General features: G+C 44.2%; 1 protein-coding gene across 4 annotated transcripts in view; it reads left to right on the plus strand.

The window, feature by feature from the left end:
• The window catches only part of TTYH3 (tweety family member 3), a 99,577-nt gene that overhangs the window by 29,758 nt on the left and 43,928 nt on the right, over nucleotides 1-25,891 (plus strand). For all 4 annotated transcript variants that reach the window (XM_043523685.1, XM_037910070.2, XM_037910072.2 and 1 more), the window contains exon 2: nucleotides 17,818-17,987. In XM_043523685.1, coding sequence (XP_043379620.1) covers nucleotides 17,818-17,987 — 170 coding nt within the window. The remainder of the gene's footprint in view (nucleotides 1-17,817; nucleotides 17,988-25,891) is intronic.

Below are 25,891 nucleotides of genomic sequence, written 5' to 3' on the forward strand. Positions count from 1 at the left end.
CACTACCTTGCATTCATAATACCCATCTTCAGAGTGGGGCATATGTTTTCCCCACACAGTCTCAATTGCTTCTATCAAATGTACCAGTGGAGGTATTTTTAGTGTGATTACTTTGTTCACTTTCTTTTTTTAAAGAAAAGTGGGTGGAAATCTCCCCTTCAATCAGCTCTTAGCTGAGAACGAGGATGAGAGCCAGCACTGTGTGACCAGACCACTTACACTTTCTGCAGATGTTTGGTAACTGCTAGTTTAGAGGACCTCTTTCCCCATACAGATTAGAGAACAACCACTTCTTCATCTACCTTTCAACTCCATAATGATGGGCAGGTTTCTCCAGGTATTCAGGACCCAAATGACTCAAGGAGTTCCACAGACTGGGCCAGGACCATATGTGATGTAGCCTGTGGAAAGATCATTCCATTTTGGTTTCAGATCTCGGGCAGGGGGTATCCTTACATGCTGGTGTCTGTAGTCTTTGTTTGTTTGCAATCTGCTCCACTTTATGCCAATTAGGCACCACCCTAGAACTAGCGCTCCTAAGGTACCTGTCACCGTGGTGTCTATTAGTCATAGAAAGCAGTCATTCAGCATATTTTTATCTCCATCTCCTTTGTTTTTTCACAGTTGCAGCAATTTACCTCAGTCAGGTCTTCTCCCTTAGTTGGAAAGTGATGAGAAATGACTAATACTGGTGTTGGTAGGTGGACGGTACTGGAGGAAAGCTTTAGTGAAGTGGTGGGTTTTTGCCTGTTAGACCTGGTAAATGTCCCTACATTTGGGCTCTCTGGAATTGGTCCGCTGCCTTGCCTCCAGATCGTAACACGTTTTGTTTCAGTTTTTGTGTGGCTGTAGTGGTCAAACCACTGGATCAAGTAACATAACACAGTATGCCAATTCTACAAGCCCTGCTTCCACTTGAATCTGGGAGAACACGATGCTTGGTGGCTTTTGGAAAAACTTCTGCTCTGACTCAAATGTCACTGCAGTCTGGGAATCTAGAACAGAGCTATTCCTTGCTATTCTGTGATTGCTGTGCTCCCTTTCTGGGTTAGTGGAGAGAGAAATCTACATGGATAATAGTGCTGCCCAGCAACCTTTCTTTTCAGGGGCTCAGTGCTTGAGTTTCTGCTTTACAATTGATTTGACCTAAACTGACTCATTTTCAGGTAGCATTCTTACAATGTCAACATTGTAAATAGTATAATAGATCTGACTTGGCCCACTGATTGAAGGACGGGTGTCTTGAGCAGCCTTTGGCATTGTTGTGAGGAAGCAGGTGGGCTGGCTCTCCTCTGTTCTGTTGTCGTCGTCCTCTGCAGACCCACATACTGTATTCTCTTCTCCCCCCTTACCCAAGAGGTGAGGCAGGGAAGGGAACAGAAGAGAACAGGATGATGCTGTGTGCTTGTCTAAAACAGGCTAGTTAGGCTGATACGATTCAATTGTTTCTGCCTTTTGTGCAAAGGCACTGCCTGCTGCGATTGTTGTTTTTTTTTCCCCTGACCTCTGGGTGGGGAAGAGATCAATATTGTGATTATCCAGAGTGCCGAAGCAATAGTGGTGTCATGCTTTGCTTGTGGGCATGTAGTGGAGGAAGGATTGAGATGCGAGCTCTCATGCACGCTGCCAACCTCCCACCTCATTAGGTTTTCGTGTTTTTGTGCAGCTGTGAAATTCATCAGCCAATCAGCAGCACAGCATCAAGGCAATATGGCCCATTGAATAACTCTGTGCCTAGTTTTATCAGTCCGAAGCATTAACTTAGAGTAGAACCTCAAAGATGCAAACACCAGAGTTCCAGAGTGACCGGTCAACCAGACGCCATGTGAAAATAGAAGTAACCAATTTAGGCAGTGGGGGAAGCAAATACTGTTCTGTGCCTTTATTGCATTTTAAAGGTAGGCACATTTGGGTGGCCTGTTCCCACCTCCATGCTCATGGCACCCACTTACAGCTAGGAGTTGAAGAGGCTGCGATTTGCAGGCAGGAGCAGCACTGGGATCTACACTGCTTTCCTGTAAGCCATGGGTGCTGTTTTTACACACTCTCATACACTCTGTGTGTGTGTATATGTGTGTGTGTATGTATGTATATATATATATATATATATATCCACCCACCCCCAGTTGGGAAGGAGACAAGCTTGCCCTGCCTGGGAAGGGAGCTGCCTCTGGAACCTGGCCCGGAGTTTGGACTGCTGGAGCCAGAGCTGTTTTGTTCAGAGTTACAAATGCTTCAGACAACCGCCATTCCCGAGGTGTCCATAACTCTGAGGTTCTGCTGTATTTGCTACCTCTTTCCCTGTGGGAGGCGGGGAGTAAGAATAATAGATATACACAACTGAGTCCATATAAGACTGAGGGAGAGACTCAATGGCGGAAAGAAGTCTTCTGCAGTCAAGGCGGAAACCATGTCAATCCCAGTTTACTGGACAGTTGCCCCACTGATATCTGGGCTGCTTGCATCTGTGTATGATGGGACCTAGTCTCTCCTGATTCATTGCTGCCATTTGCAGTCGGAGTTTCATGCAATTCAGTGCAACACAAGGGCTTCTGAAAAACTGCCAGTGTAGCCCTCAGGTGGGCAGAATTCAGGGCACTGCTATAAGAGGAGAATCCAGAGAAATTTGACATGAGACCTTTGCTGCTCTGCATGTATGTCTGTGCCCCAGGCATGTAGTATACACAGTGCAGACTTCTTAAGAAGCTGTGGCTTTGTGAAATAGAGAGGCACAGCTTGCCCTTGTCTTGTGAAATCTGGCCACCTGTACCATTTTAGCCTCTTGGAGAGTGTGTAGTAAAATTGAAAATTCAGCATCCATGCAGACTAGTGGCACTTTACTAAATGCATATTTTTCTCAAGCTAATTTTCTAGTCCCCTTTCCCGCTGCATGCATGCTGCTTAGTGCTTTCTCCTCCCTGATTTGCAGTGTTTAATGTTGAAGTGCATTCTCCCTATAAGCTTGGTGGGTTTTGGTTTTTTGTTTTCTTTTTGCATCTCCTTCTCCCTCCCCCAGCTTCAGGTCTGCCTGGAAAAAGTTCTGTACACCGAAGGCCATGTCTGTACATTTCAGAGGCTCATCTCTAAGCTACTTAAGCTTAATCGTTGTACTGCTGCATTCCCTTTGTGATATGAAATAGGAGTGGGTGGGTGGGAAGAGAAAGGACATGCTTTGTCTCTGCTTGCAACCCGCTGCTGTGCACAGTTAAGTTAAAATCTGACTCTAAATGGCAGGCTAATCACCAGCTTTCTTCACCTTCTGAGCTCCAGGGAGGTTATTGGAACAGCAGTGTGTCCCAGTCTTCTCTGGTCTCAGCTGTGTTTTAAGAACAGTGTCTAAACTTGGTTTCTGCTGAACTGTGTTATGATAAAGTTTGACTGGCTGCAGTGGATGGATGTTAAAATATTAGAAACTGCCTTTTTTTTAAATGGGATTTGGCTCCATTCACGCTAGCCTTGTCAGACCACATTGTAAAACGCTTTAGATGGAGTGTCTCTTCAAACACTGCTATGAGGCCAGTGTAGGTGGAACCTCTAAACAGATGCCAGGAAATCCCTTCCTGTGAAACAGAACTGGAAACTTAGTGCATGTAAATAATTGTTCTGAACCATCTATGCAGGAACGATTCCAGTGACGGTGGTGTCCTGAGCAGGCTGGAGGCATCCTTAGAGGGTGGCTGGGTGGGTGATTTGTTTGGTTTTTTTTCTAGTCTACCTGTCCTTCAGATGTTTCTGATTGCTAGCACAAATAACACTGCAGACTAGCTAATGAGTTGTTTAGTCTATTTAGTTCACTTCGGGAAGAAACTTGTTCTGTGAGATAGTCCGGGAGCCTGCAGGCTCCCCAGAACTCAGCATGCAGAGCAGAGGAATTGTGCAATGGGAGGAATACACATGCCTGAAGACTGACACAAAACTGGTGGCTATAATATTTAGGCCCATTGGCATTGACAGTTTCCAACTTCATGGGTAGATGAGCTGTAACATAAATTAATAGTTTTGCTTCGAAATGAAGGGAGATCAACGTCACTTTTAAAATGGAGGGACTAAGGAGAGACACTTTCATTGTTGGATGATTATTCTACAAAGCAGATTGCGCCCTTCCCCCTTTTCCCCTCCCCCCAGCAGCCTTGTGGCACCCTTCTTACCCTGCAACTGCTCTTAAGCTGCTGCTATATGGTTTGACCTAGAAGTATCACTTCAGTGCCTATGTATTCTTCTCTTATGAATGATACTTAAGACTTTAAAAGCATATGGTCCCCTCTAATTATCATGACAACTGGACAGAAGAAGCAGTGACTCATCATGAGTGCTTACCACTTGCCAGAATGCTCTTCTCAGGGACATACTGTCTAACTCCCTCTGGTTGCCGAGAAGACATCTACAGTTCTGTGGTGCTAAGTGAAGGAAGGTGTCTCTATTTAAAACTATATTTCCCTTTAGCGTAGCTTGCTGGAGGCCTTAGTCATTTCCAGCAATTGGTGAGGACCCTGTACCAGGAGTCTGCTGTACTGAGACAAAGAAGTGGTTAATGAGGCTTCCAGTCTTGTCAGTGGTGCAGAAACACAGGCTCCAGCTGTGACCGTGGTGGGTCTTGGCTGGCTTTAATAGTTTTGATCTTGCTGCTTCCTGTGTGTTACAGGCTCTAAGTGGTAAAGGCTTTTTTGTTTTGCTTCTTGATTCGAAGGCTCCTTAACACTAAATATCAGTTGCCTTGTCTTGGAGCTCAGTGTGTAGTGTAGACCTATCCTTTTGTGAGCTGTCTTCCTCCCTCTTCTTCGGCCCCACTCCCTAAGGGGGAGAGCAGATGAGAAGAGTTTTTCTTTACTGCACCTAAACAAGCTTTACTTTTCTTTTGTGCTTCCCCCTTCTTCTCTCCCCCCCAAAATATCCCATGCCAGAAGGCAAGGAGGAAAATTCCTTCCTATACAGATTCAAATGCTTTTGAAGGGGAAGTTGAGGATTTGTGCCCATCTCAAGTGAAGAGTGCGGCTCTTGATTGTTACAGATATACTGCATCTAAACATTTTAACAGCCTGCTATGCTATTCGTTCATGCTGGGTCACTTACATTCCATATAGTCAGTAGACAGATCAGGGGTCTGTATTATCTCTCCTCACCTCTCCAGTCCTCCCGTTCATAGTTTAAAATTTCATCAGAGAACTATTGCTTTTTCTCTTCTGTTTTCTGTTTAAAACCTGCCATCTTCCTCCAGAGTAGCTACCCTCATACATTAACATTGGCCTTAAATAGCTTATCTTAAAAGAAAGGGTCAAGTGGGCTGGCTTGCAGTGGATTGATTGATTATTTATTTTATTTGTTTCATCTGTGGAAGGTCCCCCATCAGTGTAGCTAGCAGGTTGCACTTGTGCAATGTAGACTGGTAGAGCAATTTATTTGTTTTGGTGGGGTTAGAAACCCATGTTATACCCCCTGTGCAAACAGTAAGTGTGCTTCACTACACCAAGGGTTTGCAGCCATACCTGTGGCTGGCCACGGAGGACTGCAGTTGGGGCAAATCCCAAGTGTAGACTACTCCTAAACTTTCATTTTAAAAAGTCTCTTGCCTTTTGGTTGCAAGGATAATCTGCAAAACATGAACCAAATGTAAACAATAGTGACAGCCTGAGACAATAGTTGTGAGTGCTATGAATTGCCCCATTCATCTTAATGGTGTGTTGGCTCTGAAGCCTAGTTGTGGTAACTTTCAAACTCTTAACAATATCACTGATAAAAATGATTATCCTTCAGAGTTAGGGTGACCAGACAGCAAATGTGAAAAATTGGGACAGGGGGTGGGAGATAATAGGAGCCTATATAAGAAAAAGACCCAAAAATCGGGACTGTCCCTATAAAATCGGGACATCTGGTCACCCTACTCAGAGTGCTTTATGAAGATCATCATAATAGACTCTGCAGAGCGTCTTTTTTTGGGATCTAAGTGGGTAGAGGTAGAGATTACTTTTTCTGATTTAATCCCTGAAGACTGCCATAATATCAGCTCTTATAGTACAATCTTCTCTATTCTTGAGAGAGAGCTTTAATGTACCCTCTGTGTGGAGGGGGGGGGGGGGGGAGGGGGCATATTTTGGTACCCTGGTGATTGCCATTTTGGGGATTGCCTCTTTGACGTGCTAATGCCATGAGAGAATGTTGTTGAATTTATTCCCACATTCCAATTAAGTTGCCTTTCTACTCAACTAACCTTACTACATTGATGTCTTGGTGTTTGACTTCTGAATACCCCTCAAATTACACAGCATCGTATAAACGGCTTTAATGTTGTGAAAGTTATCCCTGATCAGAAAGTAGACAGCAGTGGACCTCTAGCAGATTTAGATTTAGAAACCTAAGCAGATTTAAGATGAATTTCTTCAAATGGTTCCTCACAGCAGTATTGTATGTCAGCATTTCAGAGGTGAAACTTTTCTAGAAATGATCTAAGGACCCCATAAACCCTATTGGCACAGCATAGATCTCACGTTCCAAGGGCACATCATATTCCCACATTTCTCTAGCCCTGGACTCTTCCCATTTCCTATCTGTCATGTGAATAAGTTTGATGCTCCACCAGCATCTGCTATGTATTACTTCTGATTCCACTCTGATGGCAAGAATTATTATTCCTTGTGTCAAGTCACAACTTCTTTGAATATACCCAGATGTTTGCTATGTTTTGCAAATAGTAACAGTTGCAGAGAGTAATGAACATCTTCTTTGATGGCATCCTTTTTCTGCTCGTGCAAACTTCTGAAAGTCAAAGCCAAACTGAGCAGGGATCACTGTGGTGATCTAGTCTGACCTCCTGTCCATAGAACATCCCCAAAGTAATTCCTGGATCATATATTTTAGAAAGGTTTCAGAGTAACAGCCGTGTTAGTCTGTATTCGCAAAAAGAAAAGGAGTACTTGTGGCACCACATCTTCTGTATTTTCCACTGAATGCATCCAATGAAGTGAGCTGTAGCTCACGAAAGCTTATGCTCAAATAAATTGGTTAGTCTCTAAGGTGCCACAAGTACTCCTTTATATTTTAGAAAAACAGCTGATCTTGATATAAAAATTGTCAGCGATGGAGAATCCACCATGACTCTTGGTAAATTGTTCCAATGGCTTATTACTGTTTAATGTATGCTTATTTCCAGACTGAATTTGTCTAGCTTCAACTTTCAGCCATTGGATTGTTATACCTTTCTGCATTATTAAATATTTGTTCCCCATGTAGATACTTAATCTCTTTAGTCTTGCCATATAAAGCATGGTTGTAGTCTGAAAAGTGATTGGGTAAAAGTAATACCACTCTGTTTGGCAGATCTGCTCCCTACATGAAATCATCTGCTTAGTTTAGGAGCAAAATGTATCTTACTGTTTTTTAATTCCCATTAACCCTGCTGAACCATATGAGCTAGGGAAGTGAGCTGGATTCTTTTTCCCCCTTGTGCCTAATCAACAGCATTGTTACAGCTGCGCAAAATTGTTTGAAGGCAAGGGGTGAGAGATATCGCAAAGGGTATGATTTGTCCTGGCAAAGCTTTTTAGGGGAGGCGATGGGAAAGAAGGGAAACAGCTTGACTCTTACGTAAAGAGGTGAGTTTGCAGGACTGGTAACTAGAATGTGCCTTTTCCCTTGTAAACCCGAACACCATTAATGGTGGCAAACTTCAAAACCCAAAGTGTGATAGTTTTTTTTTTTTTTTTTAATTGTTCTTTAGAGTAGACCTGCACTTCAACAACAACAAAATCTGCACAACCAAAACTCTGTTGTGAAGAGGAGAGTTGTATAGTTTCCATCACTCTTCTATGGAAGCTTTTTTCTTTTGCGTTAGTTACAGGAAGAGATCTATTCAAACCACTTCCCTTTCAGTTTCTCTTGATAAGCCTCCAAATAGTGAGGTACTCAGTGTTGAGAAATGTTTGTTTTTAGGTGGAGATGCCATTAGCAGAGAGAACAAGGTACATTGGAAGAAAAGACATACATGTGCACATGCACTAATTATGTATGCAAGTGCATGCATATATTTAAGAAGCATTGTAAAGTGGCTTCTTTCCATAGCAGAGCTTTTCAAATACTGCATATGGTACTGAATCCTTAAAGATATTCAAAATGCAGCCTAATTGTATTTAAAGGGAAACCAGCTGAGCTGTATTATCTACAGCTGTCACACTTATGGAAAAATATCTTCTTCATTGATGGATTTCCGTTCAGCTAATTTTCCGTGACTGGATAAAGCTTGTTTTGTTTCTGACCCATATAGATCTGGCTGGCTGCCCTTGCTCCTTCCTTGTTTTGTTTTTTTTGTTTTGTTTTTTGTTCAAAGCTGTCCTCCAGTCCTTCATATTTGACTTTCAGATAGTGACCGTCACAGGCTGTTTCTATTGGGGAAAAATCTGACTTTTCCACCTCCGCCCACTTTGGGGAGAGCCCTCTCTTAAAGGCCCCATCTATGCTGGGGCTCAGTGAGTAGTTTTAAACACTGTTCCAGCTAAAGTCGTTGTCTTTTAATCATTTGGTTGGCCACAATGCAGGGGAACACACTGCTCTGATCCTGAACTTTTGCCTTCATACTGGCAAGGATGTGGGCCCTTTGTATGCAGAGGTCCATGGGAAAAAGACTCTGGGCTGACCAAAGGAGCAGGGATGACCGCAATTATGGAGCGCTGCATCTAGCCATCTCTGCTGGATGCAAGTTATGCCATAGCAGAGTGCCCTTGAAGTTATGCAGTGTGGTGCATGCTCAGGTCGAAGAGGGTTTCTAAGAGGGTCCCATACTCCGTGAGGGCAAAAACAGACTCTGCAGGAGGGAGAATAGATTAACTCTCTTTTTTAGCCTCCATTAGCGTCTGGACCTGTCCCATAGGTATTCCTTACATACAAAGTGCTATATCCACTTCCTTCAGATTTCAGCAGTGCCTGCCCTGTAGTTGGAATGGCAGGTGGTCTCCCTAGTGACACCATTCTGTGTGTAGTGACAGGCAGCTAGAGCTTCTAGAGGGGTGTAGGGAACAATCCCTGCCAATGCAGGATGGAACAGGCTATTAAATCTCTGCATTTCACCTTGTCCCTTGCTCCAATATGCATGACTTTGCTAACTGGCCAGAAGGGCTGAGTGTTTTCACACTAGTAACCAGGAACACTAATGTCATGAGCCAAACCTCCTTCAGTGAGAGTAGGTGGTGGTAACTCCTGGCACACACGGAGATTTATTACTTATTTCCACTCCTGAACTACTCTCTTCTTTTATGTGCGGAGTCCATGGGCCTAGTAGATGCTCAGAGGAGTCTACCAAATTAAGAGGTAAAGGGCTGAATCAGTGGCTAGCTCAAAATGAAATTCCATATGTATCTGGACTTGTATGTGAGAGCTGGCAGAGCGAGTTAAAGCATTGATTTCTTACATCTGGAGTCTTGGCTTCAAATTCTGCCTTTGGTACAGAGCTAGTTCTAGGAATGTGCAGACACTGGATGTGTGTGGTACCCTCCCTCCCCTCAGTGACCTAAGGGCTGGGATGAAACTGGTAGAAATTGGGGTGCCTTTTTAAAATTCCCTTTTAAATGGGTCTGTTTAGAATGAAGAGGCTAACAGGGAAGGGGTTGGTTGCTGGGGCAGGAGAGGAGTGGGGATTAAGCCACTGACTCCACCTGGAAGTAATTTTTCCTTCCTTTAAGATATTTAAGACCTCCTAGTGTTGGGGTCATGTGCTTGGGTAAAAATGACTTGGTACATTATAGTGTTTTATGTACACAACAGGCAGCTTGGCACCACTGGGTCTTGCCTTTGAGAGATGTAGGCCTGGAATAGCGAGTTGAACTCATTAGCAGACCTGTGTATGTGGGGGAAACGTTGGCAGTGGAGGTTGCACTACCTTTGTCTGACTTGTGAGGACACTAATACTTTTCTTTTAACTGGACTAAGTGCACTATTGTCCTTGTTGCAGGTCTTCCTGCGTGCACCCCCATAGGTGTCTGGCCTCAGTCTCTCAACTTGCACACCCTTACACCAAGACTTGGGTTACAGCCCACTGTGTACAACCCTGACTTTCAGCAGGTCCAGTTGGCATTTAAGCCCTGTGGTTGACTTTTTTCCCTGGGAGTTGAGACTAGTAGTTAATAGGCACCACAAATCCTTCTGTCACAGTGTTATTAACAGCAGGAATACAGCTTTCAGAGATGTGGGTTAAAGGTGTAACAGACCTAACCACATGGCTCTTAGCTGCTCCTGGGCTAGGTGCCTAGGCCTGCTTAGAGAACCTGCCTGCTCTCAGCTCCTATTTCTCCCAGTCTGTGTCTGCTTGTGAGCTCTTTCACTGACACCCTGGGCAATCTCCCCTACTCACCAAAATTTCCTCCCTCTCTAGGGCCTTTGAAGTTTTCTAAGGGCTTGTCTACACTTACAGCACTGCAGCGGCACAGCTGCACCACTGCAGCGCTTGGTGAAGATGCCATCTATGCTGATGGGAGAGCATCTCCCATCAGGGTAGTTACTCCACCTCCCTGTGTCAATGGGAATAGCCTGTCTGTCAGCATAGCGCTGTCTGCACCTGGAGTTAGGTCAGTATAACTACGTCGCTCAAGGGTGTGGGAAATCAAAAGCTGAGCGATGTAGTTATACCAACATAAATTGGTAGCATAGACCAAGCTTAAGGGTTTAATGCTCCCTTTGATCTCTCTTCTCAGCATATCACCTGGTCTGGGCCTGTGAAGTCTCCTCTCCATGGCTATAAACGGTATTTGCCTTTTGCAGGGGTGTTCTTTATCTGGGCCTTTGTTTCACTTTTTGTTCTTGGTTTCTTTACCTGTCCCTCTTGATCTAACTCCATAGCAAGTAACTCATAAACAATCACACAGGAACCTGTCCCATATTAATAAACACACATTCTCCTAGTTTATCACAACTGCTTTCCAGTTTCTAGTTGGCTGGCAAACTACTTAGTGAGGAGGAGGTTTTGATTTCTACTTTTTAACAGAAAGTAGAACTGTCTGTCCAAGGAGATAAAACTTCAAATGGAGGAACCATTGTGGGCCAGGAATAGATGTGCTAATCCATTGTATACTTGCAGTGTCAGAAATGGTGTAAACCTGTAGTAGTTGAGGTAGGGAACTAAGAACCATAGATGCTAGTGATGGAAGAGACCCATTGGGGTCCTCTAGGCCAGAGGTTCTCAAAGCCAGTCCGCTGCTTGTTCAGGGAAAGCCCCTCGTGGGCCAGACTGGTTTGTTTACCTGCCACGTCCACAGGTTCGGCCGATCGCGGCTCCCACTGGCCGCGGTTCGCCACTTCAGGACAATGCTGGCGGCGGGAAGGGCGGCCAGCACATCCCTTGGCCTGCGCCACTTCCTGCAGCCCCCACTGGCCTGGAGCGGCAAACCGCAGCCAGTGGGAGCCGCGATCAGCTGAACCTGCGGACGCAGAAGGTAAACAAACCAGTCCGGCCCGCCGGGGCTTTCCCTGAACAAGCGGCAGACCGGCTTTGAGAACCACTGCTCTGGGCTATCCCCTTGCCAGTGGGAAGTCCCTTTATCTTCAGTATTGCAGATAGATGCAGGTTGTCCCCAAACAATGTTACCAATCTGGTCTGATCTGTACCATAGGGAATATGGGAAAGGGGTAGCTTCTGAAGGTGAGGGCCCATTCCCCTGACAATCTTTGTCCCAATCCTGCAAAAGTGGAATACAAATAACTGCTTAAACACTGATGCATCTTTTTTGCAAATTCCCTTCCAGAAATCTAACACAAGCCCCAGAAAGGAAATCCACCTTTTCAGCAAGAATGCTCATTTGACAAGCTGCCAGTTCTGAGCTAAGCCTCATTTAATAAAGATTTTAGTCTGTGGGGACCTGTCAATAGAAGCTGAATTTGGAGAGAGTCTTATTCTTTCCATACTGTGTAGAGGCTTTCAGCCGTCATTACAGAGAAACAGGAGAACAACAACCAATTTAGAGGGATTACCCCCCCCCCCCATAGTAAGGGAGTGTTTCCTTTCTGTAAAATGGAGATTAGAGTGTGGTAACAACTGAGGGAGAGAATGTGTTGTAGTTTAATGTTAACCCATTGGAACACCGGTATTCCATTGCTGATTCGTATGGCTTGGGTTTGAATTTGCAGTTAGAGAAAATACCAGCTTCATGTTAAATTAATCCTTTGTACTAGGTGGTTTGGGTTCTTCTTAGCTAACATTGTTTTTTTTACTGGGGGCCACTGGAATGAATTCTAGACCTTGCCCCCATGTGACCTGTGGTAATTAAGGGGTCCAGCCTTACTTGCGTCACCCTTTATTATTGCAGCCCTGGCATTCTACAACGATCTGGTAAGACCTTTGACTAGTCAACTTCTGGAGCCCACGTACCGTTAGCTGCAGCAGTTTGTTTCATGTACACTGACCAAACTGGAATACAGGCCTCCAGTGCTGAACGTATCCATTGCAAAATGGGGGCCAAAGTGGCAGCGGGAGGGGCAGTGATGGATGCTTAGTCAAACTCTAACTGCAGTCTCAGAGCTTATCTATATGCATCCACTCAGGAAAATTAATCTGAATTAATGAAAGCTGCACGCTTAAAGCAGACTAATTCCAATGCATTAAACCTACTGAAGTGAATTAAGAGAAACTATCCCATGGTCTGGGGAAGAGCTGGAAGGTCAGCTGCTTCCTTCGCGTTACCAGCTTTAAGAAACTGTCAGTACTGAAAGGCGATGGGCAGCGTTTGCAGTGGATAGGAGAAATAGGACTCCTTACTGGGCTTCTGAATGAGAGATGTGTGCTGGCCCTCTTTGTGCCAGAAGCCAAAGTGGAGGAAATAGCTCTGGGACTACTTTATATCCTCACGATGTCGTGTCTCCCTTCCCCACACTCCTTACTGACATCACTCACTGGAATAAATAGATATGAGTGCTCTATTGGCAGTGGACCAGTTTGCTTCATTTGCTCTTCTGGGTGAGCATCTTTCTCTTCCCACACTCCTTTAACCCCTCCTGCTTTTATTTTATATCTCAAGTTGCTGTGTGTAATGTTCCTTCTAGATTTAGTCACAGATTGCAGGGAAAGCTTTCTTCTGGCAAAGGCTAATTATAAAGTAAACTATAAATAGTTCACAGTCCAGGAGTGATTAAACTAACTGTACTGTTGGGATCCTCTCAAACTGTAGACACTTATGGATTTTAAACTAACTGTCCAGTGGACTGAAATAGTTGAATTTTAAGCAGAAGCAATTTTTTAGCTCACTGGTGGAAGATGCAACACAGTTATATTGCAGCCAAATTCTTATCACAGCACTTAACTCGGAAGTTTGCTCATTGGAGTCCTGTCTCTGTAGTTTAGCCTGTACCAAATGTCACTGTAGACTGGATAGCTTCTCACTAACTGTTGTACACCTGCATTACACTTCATCCACTGCTGTAAGTGTTCCTGAAGTGTAGAGTAAGTGGGTGTGTTTGGTTTGGGCTTTGACAAGTCCAATGGGAAAATCAAGGGCATCTCTCTTGGCTTGGTGTTGAGGCCATATAACTAACTAGCACTATATTTTACTGTGGTAGTGAAAATGACTGGCTCTCTCATGGATCAATAGATTGTGATGAGGGAAAGTTAGCTCTTCCAGTAAGTACTTCATGCTGTTTTTCAAGGATATGTGAAGGCTTAGTGTCCTCCTTCAGAAAAGTTTAATGGAAGCTCCATGTTTTACTAAAATAGTGGTGTATTCCCCGGGAAATTATTTTAATCTGTTTACTGGCAAAACCTGGCTGCTGTGCCAATGAATAGAACTGGCACCAGAAAATGAAGTTAATGTACCCTAATAAGACTTGAAATAAGAAATTGTGTGCTCAAAACCAACCTTCCAGACCTCCTTCCTCCTGTCTGCAGCAGCAGTCTTTGAACAAGTTTTGTTCACTCAGTAAAAATGTGTGGGTTTTTTTTTTTTTTCAGCAAATAAAATCCTGCCCTATAGTGCTGTAAAATCAAAAGTGGGGAACATGTAACTGCGAACTGAAGGGAAATGTTAACCCTTGCACCTGCGTCATCCTACCCCCAGTTACAGTCTTTCAGAGGGAAGTATCTCTTGATTTCAGTATACTCTGCCAATCCCTAAAATGATCTTTGGGCACTGGATTGGCTTTGACTGACTAGATGGGGAGCTTTTCTTTTCCAGGTCGCAAGTTTAAATTCTGGTTAGCTCTGTAGTGACTGAAAGTTACTATGTTGAAGCTGTTTAGTGGCCCAGGTGAGTGCTTCCCAAGCTCTCTTACAGGTAGGATCATCTTGGTTTCTTTCATTATCTTGTAGATCTCTTGTCCATATGCTGTTACACAGATCACTTCCCCTCCCATGCATGATGGTCAGATGACTTAGTGGCTGTAACAGCAACTCCTTATATGGAAATGTTGCTATTAGGAAAGTATTTATTTAGTGTATTTGTAGGGGTTTTTTGTTGCTATCTTAGTAGCTAGGAAAAAGGAGAACCAAAACCACATGACCAGCTATCTCTCTGTGGACCGCTAATGATCCGTGGATCACAGTTGGGAAATCTGTGGCCTAAGAACAATGAGTTGGTGATCTCCGCTCTTTCCAAAGGATAGGGGTGCACATCAATAAAACCAGTTACCCTTGGCACTAATTACCTCCCCTGTTGATGTGATCTTAGTAGAGGTCAAGAAGTGCACTGTTCTGGAAACTGAACTACCCTCTCCCTTCACAGTGATGGTCCTTTCAACTAGGATGATGTGGATGATCTTGCAAGTGCCCAGATAGTGCTAGCCATCCCTGGAGTGGCCATCTGTTCCCACTGTGCCCTTTCTCTTGCTCTGGGACTTCCTTTCTCGGCATTGGGATCTGGATGCTTGTTTGTTTTGTTAATGTGACTATCAATACCAGCAATCTGCACAAGTGACGCAGCTTTCCCCGCTTGTGTCTGATTCCTGCATTAAATGGGTGTTTGGAACACCACAATACATAAATAAATTAAAAACCACCAGGAATCTGACTGTCTAGCAAGCCTGTGGGAAGTACAGCCGGCTGTCCACTCCAGCCTCAAAGGATGGCAGTTCCAGGGCATTGAATCTCTCTGAAATCAGTGTCATTGGGGGGTTGTTTCTATGCTCCCAGTGCTGCACAACCACTGCTTCCATAGGCACTACTACTGTTTTTATTTTGAAAGATTGCTGCTACAGTGTAGCTACATCTGCCAATCTGGCTGATACTACTTGGATTTACACTCGCAGTCAAAGACTGCTCGATTTTGGCTTCTGCCAGAAGTGTCGTTACAGTGATTAAGATGTTGCCCCTTCAGGCTGTCTCCAGATAAGTATGGTTCCTGCATCATTTACTATAATGGCTCTGATAGCTTGGGGAATCTGTGCTCTCCATGGTGAAAAGCGAAGTGCATAATTTTAAATTTACTCAGAATAATGGGGCCTTGAATATCAGGGTCTCCCAGACTTAGTGTTGCAGGATAAAGGGAGTAAGGGATTTATCCAGCCTTGCAGTCCCTCTTGAAATACTAGTAGTTTAATCCTGGCAAGCAAGCACTGGCTAGTCTTTCACTGCCAGCCTCTCTCTGGGTCCTAAATTGATTTGTTGGAAGGATTAGTTACTCCAGTCTTGTATGTCCATTGGCTGAAAACAAACACTTGCTCCTTGTGAAATGAACACAGAACCTTGGCATGCTCCTAGATACAGACAAGTCCCATTCAGCTGAATATTTACAGAGAAACAAATTAAAACTTTACTTCACAATCCTGGCTTTTTTGTTTGGTTCCTGTCGCTTGTTATGGGGGGAAGATGATGTCTCTGCATGCTGAGCTGCAGCATGAAACCTTCACCATTGAAGAAAGACTATATGGTGTGTTAGGAAAGGGATGGATTATTAGTGAGGCTCCTGTTTCAGGCAGTAATGCTTCTCTGAGCGTATCCATTGAAGGGGGAATTTTTTTTCTTCCCTTGTGCAGTTTGCCTGGGACCATACGTAAGGTGTTTGTAAAGGAATCTCAGTCTGGCGGGTGCATTTAGTTTAGTACTGTGTGCTGGTAGATGGCAGGCCTTGGGAAGCGGGAATACAGCTGAATACAGTTGCCTTGTTGAATACCCCTCTCTGTTCAGAAACTCTCTTAACAGCACACACCCCAAGTGTTATGATCTAGTGAAGGGAACAGAACTCTCCCTTCTGTCCTCCCCACCCCCATTTTAATAGTTTCAGCTGTGTGTATGATTCTTGGTATGATATGTGTATCTTTCTATGTGGTCTTGTTAGGTATGTGTTAATCATCTGTAGTAGTTGTCTTCTGGTAAATGCTGTGGATATATTGTCAAAGCCTTGGCTATACTATGCTGCCGTGTAGGCAACTTGCGGTCCAACAGGCAGGCTATAAACTGATGCAGATCTCATGATGTATGGTTGACAGGTATCAAGTTCTGTCAAGGCTGACACATGCTTGATTGGAAGTACAGTGAACTGTGCAGCTTGCAAGACTTCCCAGGACACTAACGGAGCTGGGGATAGCTATAAGACAGAAAGAAAGGGGGTGGGAAGGAAAATACAAATCTATAAACCCTCCCTCTAAGAGGCGGTTACCTTGGCATTTTGTCCATGGTGTAACAGCCTTTGCTTAGAACCACATTTCATGTAGCTGCAACGTTCCTCAGCTCAGTTGTCTGACCAGGTAGGAGTTACAGGTGTGTCTTTTTTTTTGTTTTTTTTTTATTATTTTTTAAATCAAATACCTCTTTTGTAATGTGGGATTGTAGTGAGAGAAGAAGGGTGTGGGGGGGGGGGGGGGGGGAAGGGGCGGGAGAGATCGGGGAGATGACATTGATAAAAAAAATCCTTTGTTTTGTCCATGGTTGGTACAGATCTGTATCTAAACTGCAGACTACTAAGACGATTGGGTCAGCACTAAATCCTTGGGCCCCATTCCAGATATTAAAGCCATTTTTAAATTTTATTTGCTTTCTGGGTAGAATCTGGTTGTTGGTGACTATTAAATGCAATCAGCAGAAGTATCCCTTTTACTACATTACTGTGGATTTGATAGGATGTTCTGAATGGAGCATTTGTTTTTTGTTAACGAATCTAGTTTCACTGAGATTCTGATGAGAAATTTGGAGTTAACACTGCACTCGTGTTTCTAGTTGGGTATCATTTGAAGGAAACCATAGACATGAATTGAAGTAGACACATACTAGTTCTGATAGTGAGCATTTCAAATTTATTGTATATTCCGATCTCCATTGGTATTATCTAGATGATCGTTTTTTGTCTACGTACAGTATGTGGAAGCATACAGGCCCAGCTTGAGCCTCCAAGATATTGCTGCTCTGGGGATTGATTTTTAAAAGCAGAGAGTCTCTTTCAAGTGTGGATAATAAATTCCACCCTCTGATTCAAACCCACTCGTGTACTTGGATTTCTAGTCTTAGTGTTGCTCTACCATTTATTTTGGAGGGAATATTTTATTCGTGAAGATGAAGAGACCTGCAGAAATGGAAACAAACTCTTATACTCCTAGCTGTACAGTTCAACCAGCTGCCCTAGTACTGATCTCTGTTCTGGATTAAAGACAAATCTTGACTCATTCATGTGACTTGCAGACTCAGGAAGACAATAGTGCATCCGTTGTTTGTGACTTACTCCGCACATCCTCTTGTGAATGTATCTGTTTAATGAATAAGCTTAGTTTCATAAAGTCTTGTGTCCGGGCTGGATTCTGTGACCTATGCCATGAGTGAAGAATCCCTGGGACTCAGATAAGTCATCTGTGTCTGACATGTGTTTATGCTATGGAGGTGCCTCTGATGTAACTGGAATTTTTATTTATTTATTTTGTCTTCCTCAGGCCTTGTTGCTGTTTGGTGGTGTTGCTCTGTCCTGCCTTGCTCTGGATCTCCTCTTCCTCCTGTTCTACTCGTTCTGGCTGTGCTGCCGCCATCGGAAAAGTGAAGAGCACTTAAATGCAGATTGCTGCTGCACTGCTTGGTGTGTGATCATCGCGACCCTTGTCTGCAGGTGAGTTTACATTTTGTCTGCAGGGTAAATTAATGTTGCCTATTTTGTCACTGCCACTTCCTCCACTGCATCCCTCCCACACCATACATATGCTGAGCATCAGCTACTGACTCCGTGACTCAATATATTGGAGACAGGGTATTGTTGGAAACAGCCTCCTCTCTTTTAGTGTACTCCTAACTTTAAAATCCAGCATAGACTTTTCTGATTGCTATTCCACACCTTACTGCATAATGGTTTGAGTCATATGATGACTATAAAGTGCCAGAAGAGCAGCAGGGTATTTGCCATTTACTAGCAGTTAACAAAGACTCTGTCCTGAGAGGCTTATCACCTAATTAAGATGGATGCAGTTCACATAATTATCAGGCCTAGTCAGGAATTTACAGTGGAAGCAGGTTTTCCTAAGGAAATAACCAATACATTGGGTAGGTGGATTTAGGGTTTAAAAAAAAAAAAAAAAAGCATGGATCTTTCTCTTCTTCCTTTGTAAATAGTATCCAGTGCTTGCAGTCCTGATCACTCCATTTTTATCCCTTTGGTAAGACTGATGCACTACCTTAAGGGTCACTAGTGATGTTGCTAGTGTTGGCCACTAATGTTTTAATGCCAAAACATTTGAAGGAGGTGAGGGAGAATGGCAGCAAGTGGAAAAGGGGGTGGGGGAAGAAAATACAGTCCTATTGGATTCTGTTTTTGGGTTAGTGCAGACAAGAAACCCCCCCTTCCAAAAAAAATTAGTGGCAGGAGTTAGGAAATAGAAAACTCAGTTAATTTCTGAAACAACCCAGGGCTTTATTTCGACAGTGTGGCAAAAACAATACACGGCAGCCTGCAAACTGGGAGTACGTACCTCTGCGCGTGGATCAATCCCTGCCCTTCCTTGACAGCACTTGGGCCTATAAGTGTCTCCAGTGGCCATAGTGCATACTCCCAAAACTAGTCCTGCTGTGGAGGTGATCTCCCAGGTGTGGTCATGATGGCTTATGGTTAGAAATACCATGCAACTCTACAGTATCAGATGAGCATGTGTCATCCTTGTTTCTAACTCTTAAAGTATTCTGAGAGTACTTGGGATAAGATCATGCATTCTTTGACTATGCAAAACTACCATGTCAGTCAGATCAGGCCTTAATTTTCACTTACGCTGTCCTGAACACACTGATCAGGTGCAGTTTTAGTGAATCAGCACTGTAAAAAGCTAGAAGCCTGGGAGAATCATTAGGGGGCTTGGGCTTTGGCTTTGGTTTATAGTTCTCCTCCTTCCAGTGTTTGAACTGACAGGGAATTCTTCACCTCTGAGGAAAGTAAAGGGAGAGAAATGGGGAAGGGATTGTCTTTGTTTCTTCCCCCTCTTTCTCTGGTGAGTAGGTGGCTGTTCGGACTGCAGTATTCAGGTTTGCACGGTGGACGGGCTGTATTCTGTGGATAAGGGGCTTAGTTGCCTGAGGAGGGATTAGCTTGTACTCTGTACATGTTCACATTTGCTCTTTCCAGGCACAGGCCAAAGAGAATAGAAACCCTCTGAAGTGCTGGAGAAAGCACAGTGAAGCAGAGCAGTGTGTTCTGTTGTGAGCATAGAAAACTGGGGATGGAGTCACCTTTAAAGGCTGAGATTCACAATGTTTGAGAAGGGCTGGCATCTTGGCATACAGTGGCTTCTGTTCAGAGAGCAACTGTGCCTTTCTAGGGAAATAGAGATGTATTGAGTGGAAAGCTGGGGGGGGAGAATAATTTTCAGAGAATAAATCTAAACTCCCCATCACCTTGCTTGTTCATGGACCCAGGAGCTTTAGCTGCATGAACATCCATTCCCAATTGATTTGAAAGTGCTGTGTTCCTAACCTTTTCTTACAGGAGCTCTAACTGATGCTATTTATAATTGTGCCGCTTCAGGCTCTTGGTAGCTATTGTTATGCAGTGTTTTTGTGTCCAAGGCATCTGCAGTAGTGAGGTTTTTAAACTGTAGAAAGGGGGAGATGGGAAATGTTGTGGGTTTCATGCCTTCCAAAGTAGGCAGGTAAAAGGTTAAGGCTTTGCACCAAAATTACTTTCAAACACCATTTTTTAGTGTTGGGTGTATGATCAGTACTCTAGAGAGAATATCTTCTGAATTCCTGAAATCTCAACCAGCTGCTTCAATGCTTGATAGTTTAGTTGGTTGGTTTTTTTTTTTTTTTTTTTTTGCCAAGCATGAATTGGGAGGCGTGTCATTACAGCCAAGGTTTGATTTGTCCAAGCAATACTTTTCCTTCCTCCTCCAGGAAAATTCTTGCTAGCCTCTTCATTTTACATTTGCCCCTCTTCTTCCACCTCCCCGAATTGATAACTGGCTAGCTCATGAAGCAGTAGTTCATAATCACTGGTGGTAATTGAAAGTGCTGTCCAAATGCTGCTTTCTCTCTCGCAAAGACAGCGGACCCTGGCTTTGCAACCTGCAGCTCTGGTAAGTTGCCTGTTTTTTCAGATGACCTGCTGCTAGAGATGGGAGTACAAGAGAGTTTATGGCTGGCTAAGGAACACAAACAATATGGACAACCCTTTGCTTTCTCTGCACCTTAAGGGTATAGATGCCACAGATTAGCTTGTGCTGCTATCCAGACTAGTTGACTGGGTATATATTCTACCACAGGACTCGGAAGAACTAAGGGTGGCAGACTGGCATCTGCCAGTGTATGTTAGGGTGACTGGGAATTAGACTACTCCAGATGTCTGTCTTCCAGCAGCTGGAGAAAGAATATATAATCAACCTCTGGCTCTGGTTTGTTCTAGGATGGTGACAGAGAGAGTCTTCTCCTTTAGCAAAGCTGGCCAATGTGGACTATTGATGTGAGGAGTGGATGCTACCACTTTAGTGCAAAGATGATTTATAGCTTGGCTGTTCAGACCGTGAAAGGTTCACAATGTCTAATCGTTGAATCTCCTTTCAAATAAAGAGAACACAGTTGTGGCTGATAGCTGTCCTCCTACGTAAGAATTAGCTAACTCTGGACTGTATAAGCACTCCAAAAAACATCGCTAGACTGGCTCATCTGTGTAGTATTTTTCTTCCCAGAGGGCCAGTTGCTCCATGAGCCTGCCTTTGTCACTTCTTAAATATTCAGAAGCGACCTGGTGATCAGTCTTTCACATTGGGGGCGTGAGTGTTTCTCTCACTTCAAGCCCTGCACCCCACCCTGAAGGCCTAGTGTTACAGTACTTTTCCTCCTGGATAGGAAATCAGAATGAGACACACCAGGGGCGTATTGAGGGACCTGATGCAAAAATTGATTAGGGGCCCCCTTCCCAGTTCTGAAATCCTAAAATGTAACTTACCTTTATCAACATGGAAATCAGAACATAACTGTCTTCTCCATAAATACCCCAACACAATATGCAGGCTGTTTAAACACAAGTTCTCTTTACACATTTATACAAAAATCTCACTGTTCAGTGAGCTAGTGCTCAATTTTATGGTGCAGGAGCTCTGCAGACATGATCTCAAGTTGGTAGTTGTGTCCTTGTCCATGTACCCAAAATCTATCTTGTGTGGATGTTTTTGTAAAATAAAGCACCCATATTCAAAAGCTAAATTATACTTTACCAGTAAATTTTGTCCAATGGAAAAATCTGTGCAACAGCAATTGAGACTTAATACTTTAGTAAATACACATATAGTATCAACCTAAAACACACGTAACTCGTCTTTTATGCTCCGAACTTCTAACTAAATAGCAAAGCATGTCCAAAGCACACGTGTAGTAGGTCAAAAAGCCCTAGAGCTTGCGTCGTCATTGTTCCTCCAGTTTCAAGTTGGTGCAGCTCTACTGGAACTAACTGAATGGCATTACCGCTGTAAAAGGTAGGGGAGTAATTCAATGGGCGCTCAAACCCCAAATCTTCATACCTGCACCACAGTTTTGCCCATGAAACACTTGCCATTTGAGCACAAACAGCATTTGCTTTGCGTTCACAAATAATGTGGCTGGGCACTAAATGCAAACAAGTGGTGTCATAAATGTGGTCTCTGTGTCACGAAACCAAACACGAGGATCCATACTGCCAAGGTGTATTAAATTTTTTTTTTAAACCACCACCTCCTCAGCACTTTTCAAAGATCGTGATATTTAATCCATTTTACATTACTATGGGTTGTCTGCTTACATATTCTAGAAATTTTACTTGACCTAGATAAAGAGCTGGCTCTCACCAATATCTTTAACCTCTCTAAGGCACGCTGTTCGGATAGGGTTTGATCCTACCCTAATGAGGCAAGGATCACTGCTATGCTCTAGCTACTTTTGGGCCACTCCATAAACCCAGTTTAACTGGCTAAATATGCTAGGTTGACAATGGAAAATCATTGTCAGAGTTGCATAGGAGCTAGAGTGCACCTGTGAATCTAGCCTACTTAGGCGAAGCACTTTGTAACAGAATAAAGAGGTTAACTCTGCTCAGGGCTGCACATGTCCACCACAGCAGTACCTGGGTCCCCCTGCCCCTTGTGCAGCCCCTCCATCTTTTTGGATGAGCTCCTCACTGTTGAAGCAATGGCCACAGTCTGAATCCAGAGCAAGGGCCTGTGGGGACAGGCATAGGGTGGCAGGTGTGGTCTGAGCATCACTACAAGCAGCTCACGCTGGTGTGGGGTGTGGTTGAGGTAGGCGCAGGAGTGCTTCCATGGGAACCTGGCTGGCTGGGGGCCACTTCCTGCCCTGTCTGCCGAAAGGTAGACTGGCATAACTACAGTAGTGACTAAGGCAGAGTGGCCTCTGCAGATTGGGCTCCCATAACCTCCATGGGCTCTAATGTGACTATCTCATTGTAGCTGTGCCCCTGAGTCACACTGAGCCTGTCGTTGCCTGGAGGAGTCATGTTGAGTGGTGCAAAGCATGTCTCCTTCGCACTGTGAGGTGTGGGAGTATTGAGCCCTAGAGCACAGTGCTCTGAGATTGGCGGGTCTGCTTACACTCAAACACAGAATATACCTTTTCAGAACCTTCCTGTGTTCTCCAATGCATATCTGGTTTGCGTAATGGAACAAATATTTTACGTTGTAATACAAAGAAAATAAATTTTCCAGCAGATGGCAAATAGTGCCTCCATTTACACAGCCCAGTGGCCAGTCGGTCGGGGGGGTGTGTGTCTCTCTCTCACACTGCTCCTACAAAACTTCAGGCAAATGCTTGCTAAGACACAGATTTTCAAAAGTGGTTTCTAATTTTGTTTCACCATTTTTGGGTGCCCAAGCTGAATTGCCTTGAGCCCAGTTTTTGGAGTGTGGAGCATCCACAGCTTCAGATTTTACTTGGAGTTCTCAACACTGCACCTGTGTTGAGACTCTTAGAGGCTGCTTTAGATGGGCACCCGAAATCAGACCTCCCGCAGTGGTGACTCCTACACCTCTGTCCTGCAGGGCTGGCTGGATTCTGCTCCTTGCTGCAGAGGTCATACACTCTCAGGTTTGGCCCAGCCACCCCTCTGTCACAATGACAGGCTGCGAGTGGGGCCAAATTTGAGTGAGTGACCCTGTGATCAGAGGTCACCACACTTGGAGCAGGCAGTCTCCCCAGCCAGCCCCGCAGGACAGGAGCCACCGCTATGATATGCACAGTGTACTTTTTTAGCAGTTTATTACATTAGTGTTTGTTTATATAATCTAGGTAAGAATATTTACTAAAACAGATCTTTTTTTCCTAGGATTCCACAGCAGCATCCCCATTACTTTCTCTCTAATCTCCAGCTGCCTTCCCCTGACCTGTGACAGCTCATTCTCTCTCACAGCTGGGACCAGAGCACAGCAACCCTTGCAGGCACTGAGCTTCCTTCCCCCCATTGTGGTAGGAAAGGGAACAGACATGTTGTGAAACTTGCTTCTGTAAAAAGAACTTCTGTATTTCAGTGGTTCTTATTGACAAAGAACAATATTAAATACATCTTCTTGGTGATGTAATTAATACTGTCTTTAGCCCACAGTGGATGTACGATGCACATGTTGACTTGCAAACTTCAGTGGTATCTTTAATTTGAATTTCCTTTATCCTCACTCCTGATATTGAATGTCTTAATAGATTTCCTTCCCAGGGAAGTTGCTGTCTCTTGGTGGGAGAAGGGCACTTCCGTGAACATCTGCCTCCTTTGTCAGGGAAGTGAGAGATTAACCACTGCAGCAGCTCTAGTGCCGCAGCTCGGGAACCCTCTGACGGCGTAGCGTATGTCTGTCTCTTGCGCGGCTTGCTGCTAGACTGCCTAGAGTCAGTCAGTAGTTATAAACTGAACATGATACAGTAAAATTGGCTTAGGCACCTGGCTGTGCCCCATTATTAAGTAAAGTATCTGCTACTGCGCAAGGGTGCTGTTTCTGTTCTGTTTTGATTAAAACACTGCTGCTGTGCAGAGAATATTGAGAACCAGGCAGCTGACTCCTGCACTGATCAAGTCTGTTCTGGAGGAGTGACTCTAATGCAGCTGTAGTTCGCTGCAGAATAGTGGTACTACAAAAACTGTAGGGATCAAATCTGTGCTGCTCCATTCCTTAGAATGGACTCAATTTAGACAACAAAACAATCAGCGGACTTTGTCTCAGTTCTTGGGGACGGTGCAATCTGCTCAGTCCTGTCCTGCCTGCCCCCCCCTCCCCCCCCCAGTCTGCAGCTACTTTCTTTGGCTAGTAAGCATGGGGTTGGCGGGGGGCTGATGTGCATAGTGCAGTGACATGGCTCCAAGCTTCTTCTCATGCAGGCCACAGTCCTGGACTGTCAGCTTCTAATTCCCTTTGCCCATAACTAACACTCATCCTGGAGTTATAGCTAGTGTCAAAGATAGAAATTCCAGCAGGGGAGGAATCTGGAGGGTTTTCTCTGTATAATTACCAATTCCGTTTACATGATGAACTTGCTTCTGTGGAAAAGTGTTCAATTGAATCTCTTTCCTGTACTAGGACTGTAAATGTCATTAGAATTGTATGCCTTCTGCCTCTTCCTGAAGCAATCAGGATGTAGGTCATCTACTCCCTTTGTGGAAAACTCCTCAACTGAGGTTTTTACAGGCCAAGCCCTTCATAATTTATGAAGGCCCTGATTGCTGGGAAAATCCATGGGACTGACACAAACTCTGTGCAGCTTCTCTGCTTCTGTTTTCTGCATGTGTGAGAACCAAGTAGTGATGCAGTCAGGACTAGCTACAGTGTCCTGTTGGTCCTTTTTAACATGGTAAGACTAGAGAGAGGAGGCTATTTTTTCTGCAGCAAAGGAGGAATTTATCTGAACTAGCAGTTTGGAAGACAGCTTAGCATACTTGCCAGGACAGATTCACGTGCAAAAGTCCATTATCTCCCCACACAAACCCATTCTGGGCTACCTACTGTTCAGGATGTTTGATGTCATTTTCTAAAAAGGTAGCTGCTGGAAGGAGGAGGGTGTGCTTAGTGTCCTTCGGTGACCTCTCTGCTGAATGTAGGAGCAACACCAACTGACTGGTTCTGAAGGCTTTTGTTGGAGTTCTTCCTTCCTACACTGCCATCAAACCTCCAGGGCAGTGGCTGTAACCCAGGGATTGGCAGAAAGTTGGTGCAGAGAAATTAGGTGTTCAGCTTGAATACTAGCTAGAGACCTAAAAACACCCAATGAAACAAGTAAACGTGGCATCTTGAGGGCCAGCATAGCACCAGGAATCTTTCCCATCTTTGTGTGAAGACCCAAAATCTGAAATGGGAACAAGAAGTTTAAAAAAAAAAAACAACACCAAGAATTGCCTTAATTTAGGCAACCTGTTGTCTAGGTTAACTCCATACCTCTTCTCCATCATCTCCCCCCCATTGGGGACAGAACTGGGTAGATGGATTTTGGGTGAGGGAGGAATGGAAAGGGAGATCACTGAAAGTCTCTGGTGTGATTGCCTGATGGAAGCAAGGAGGTGTCGCCTAC

The sequence above is a fragment of the Chelonia mydas genome, chromosome 10 (genome assembly GCF_015237465.2).
Source record: "Chelonia mydas isolate rCheMyd1 chromosome 10, rCheMyd1.pri.v2, whole genome shotgun sequence".
Classification (NCBI taxonomy): Eukaryota; Metazoa; Chordata; order Testudines; family Cheloniidae; genus Chelonia; species Chelonia mydas.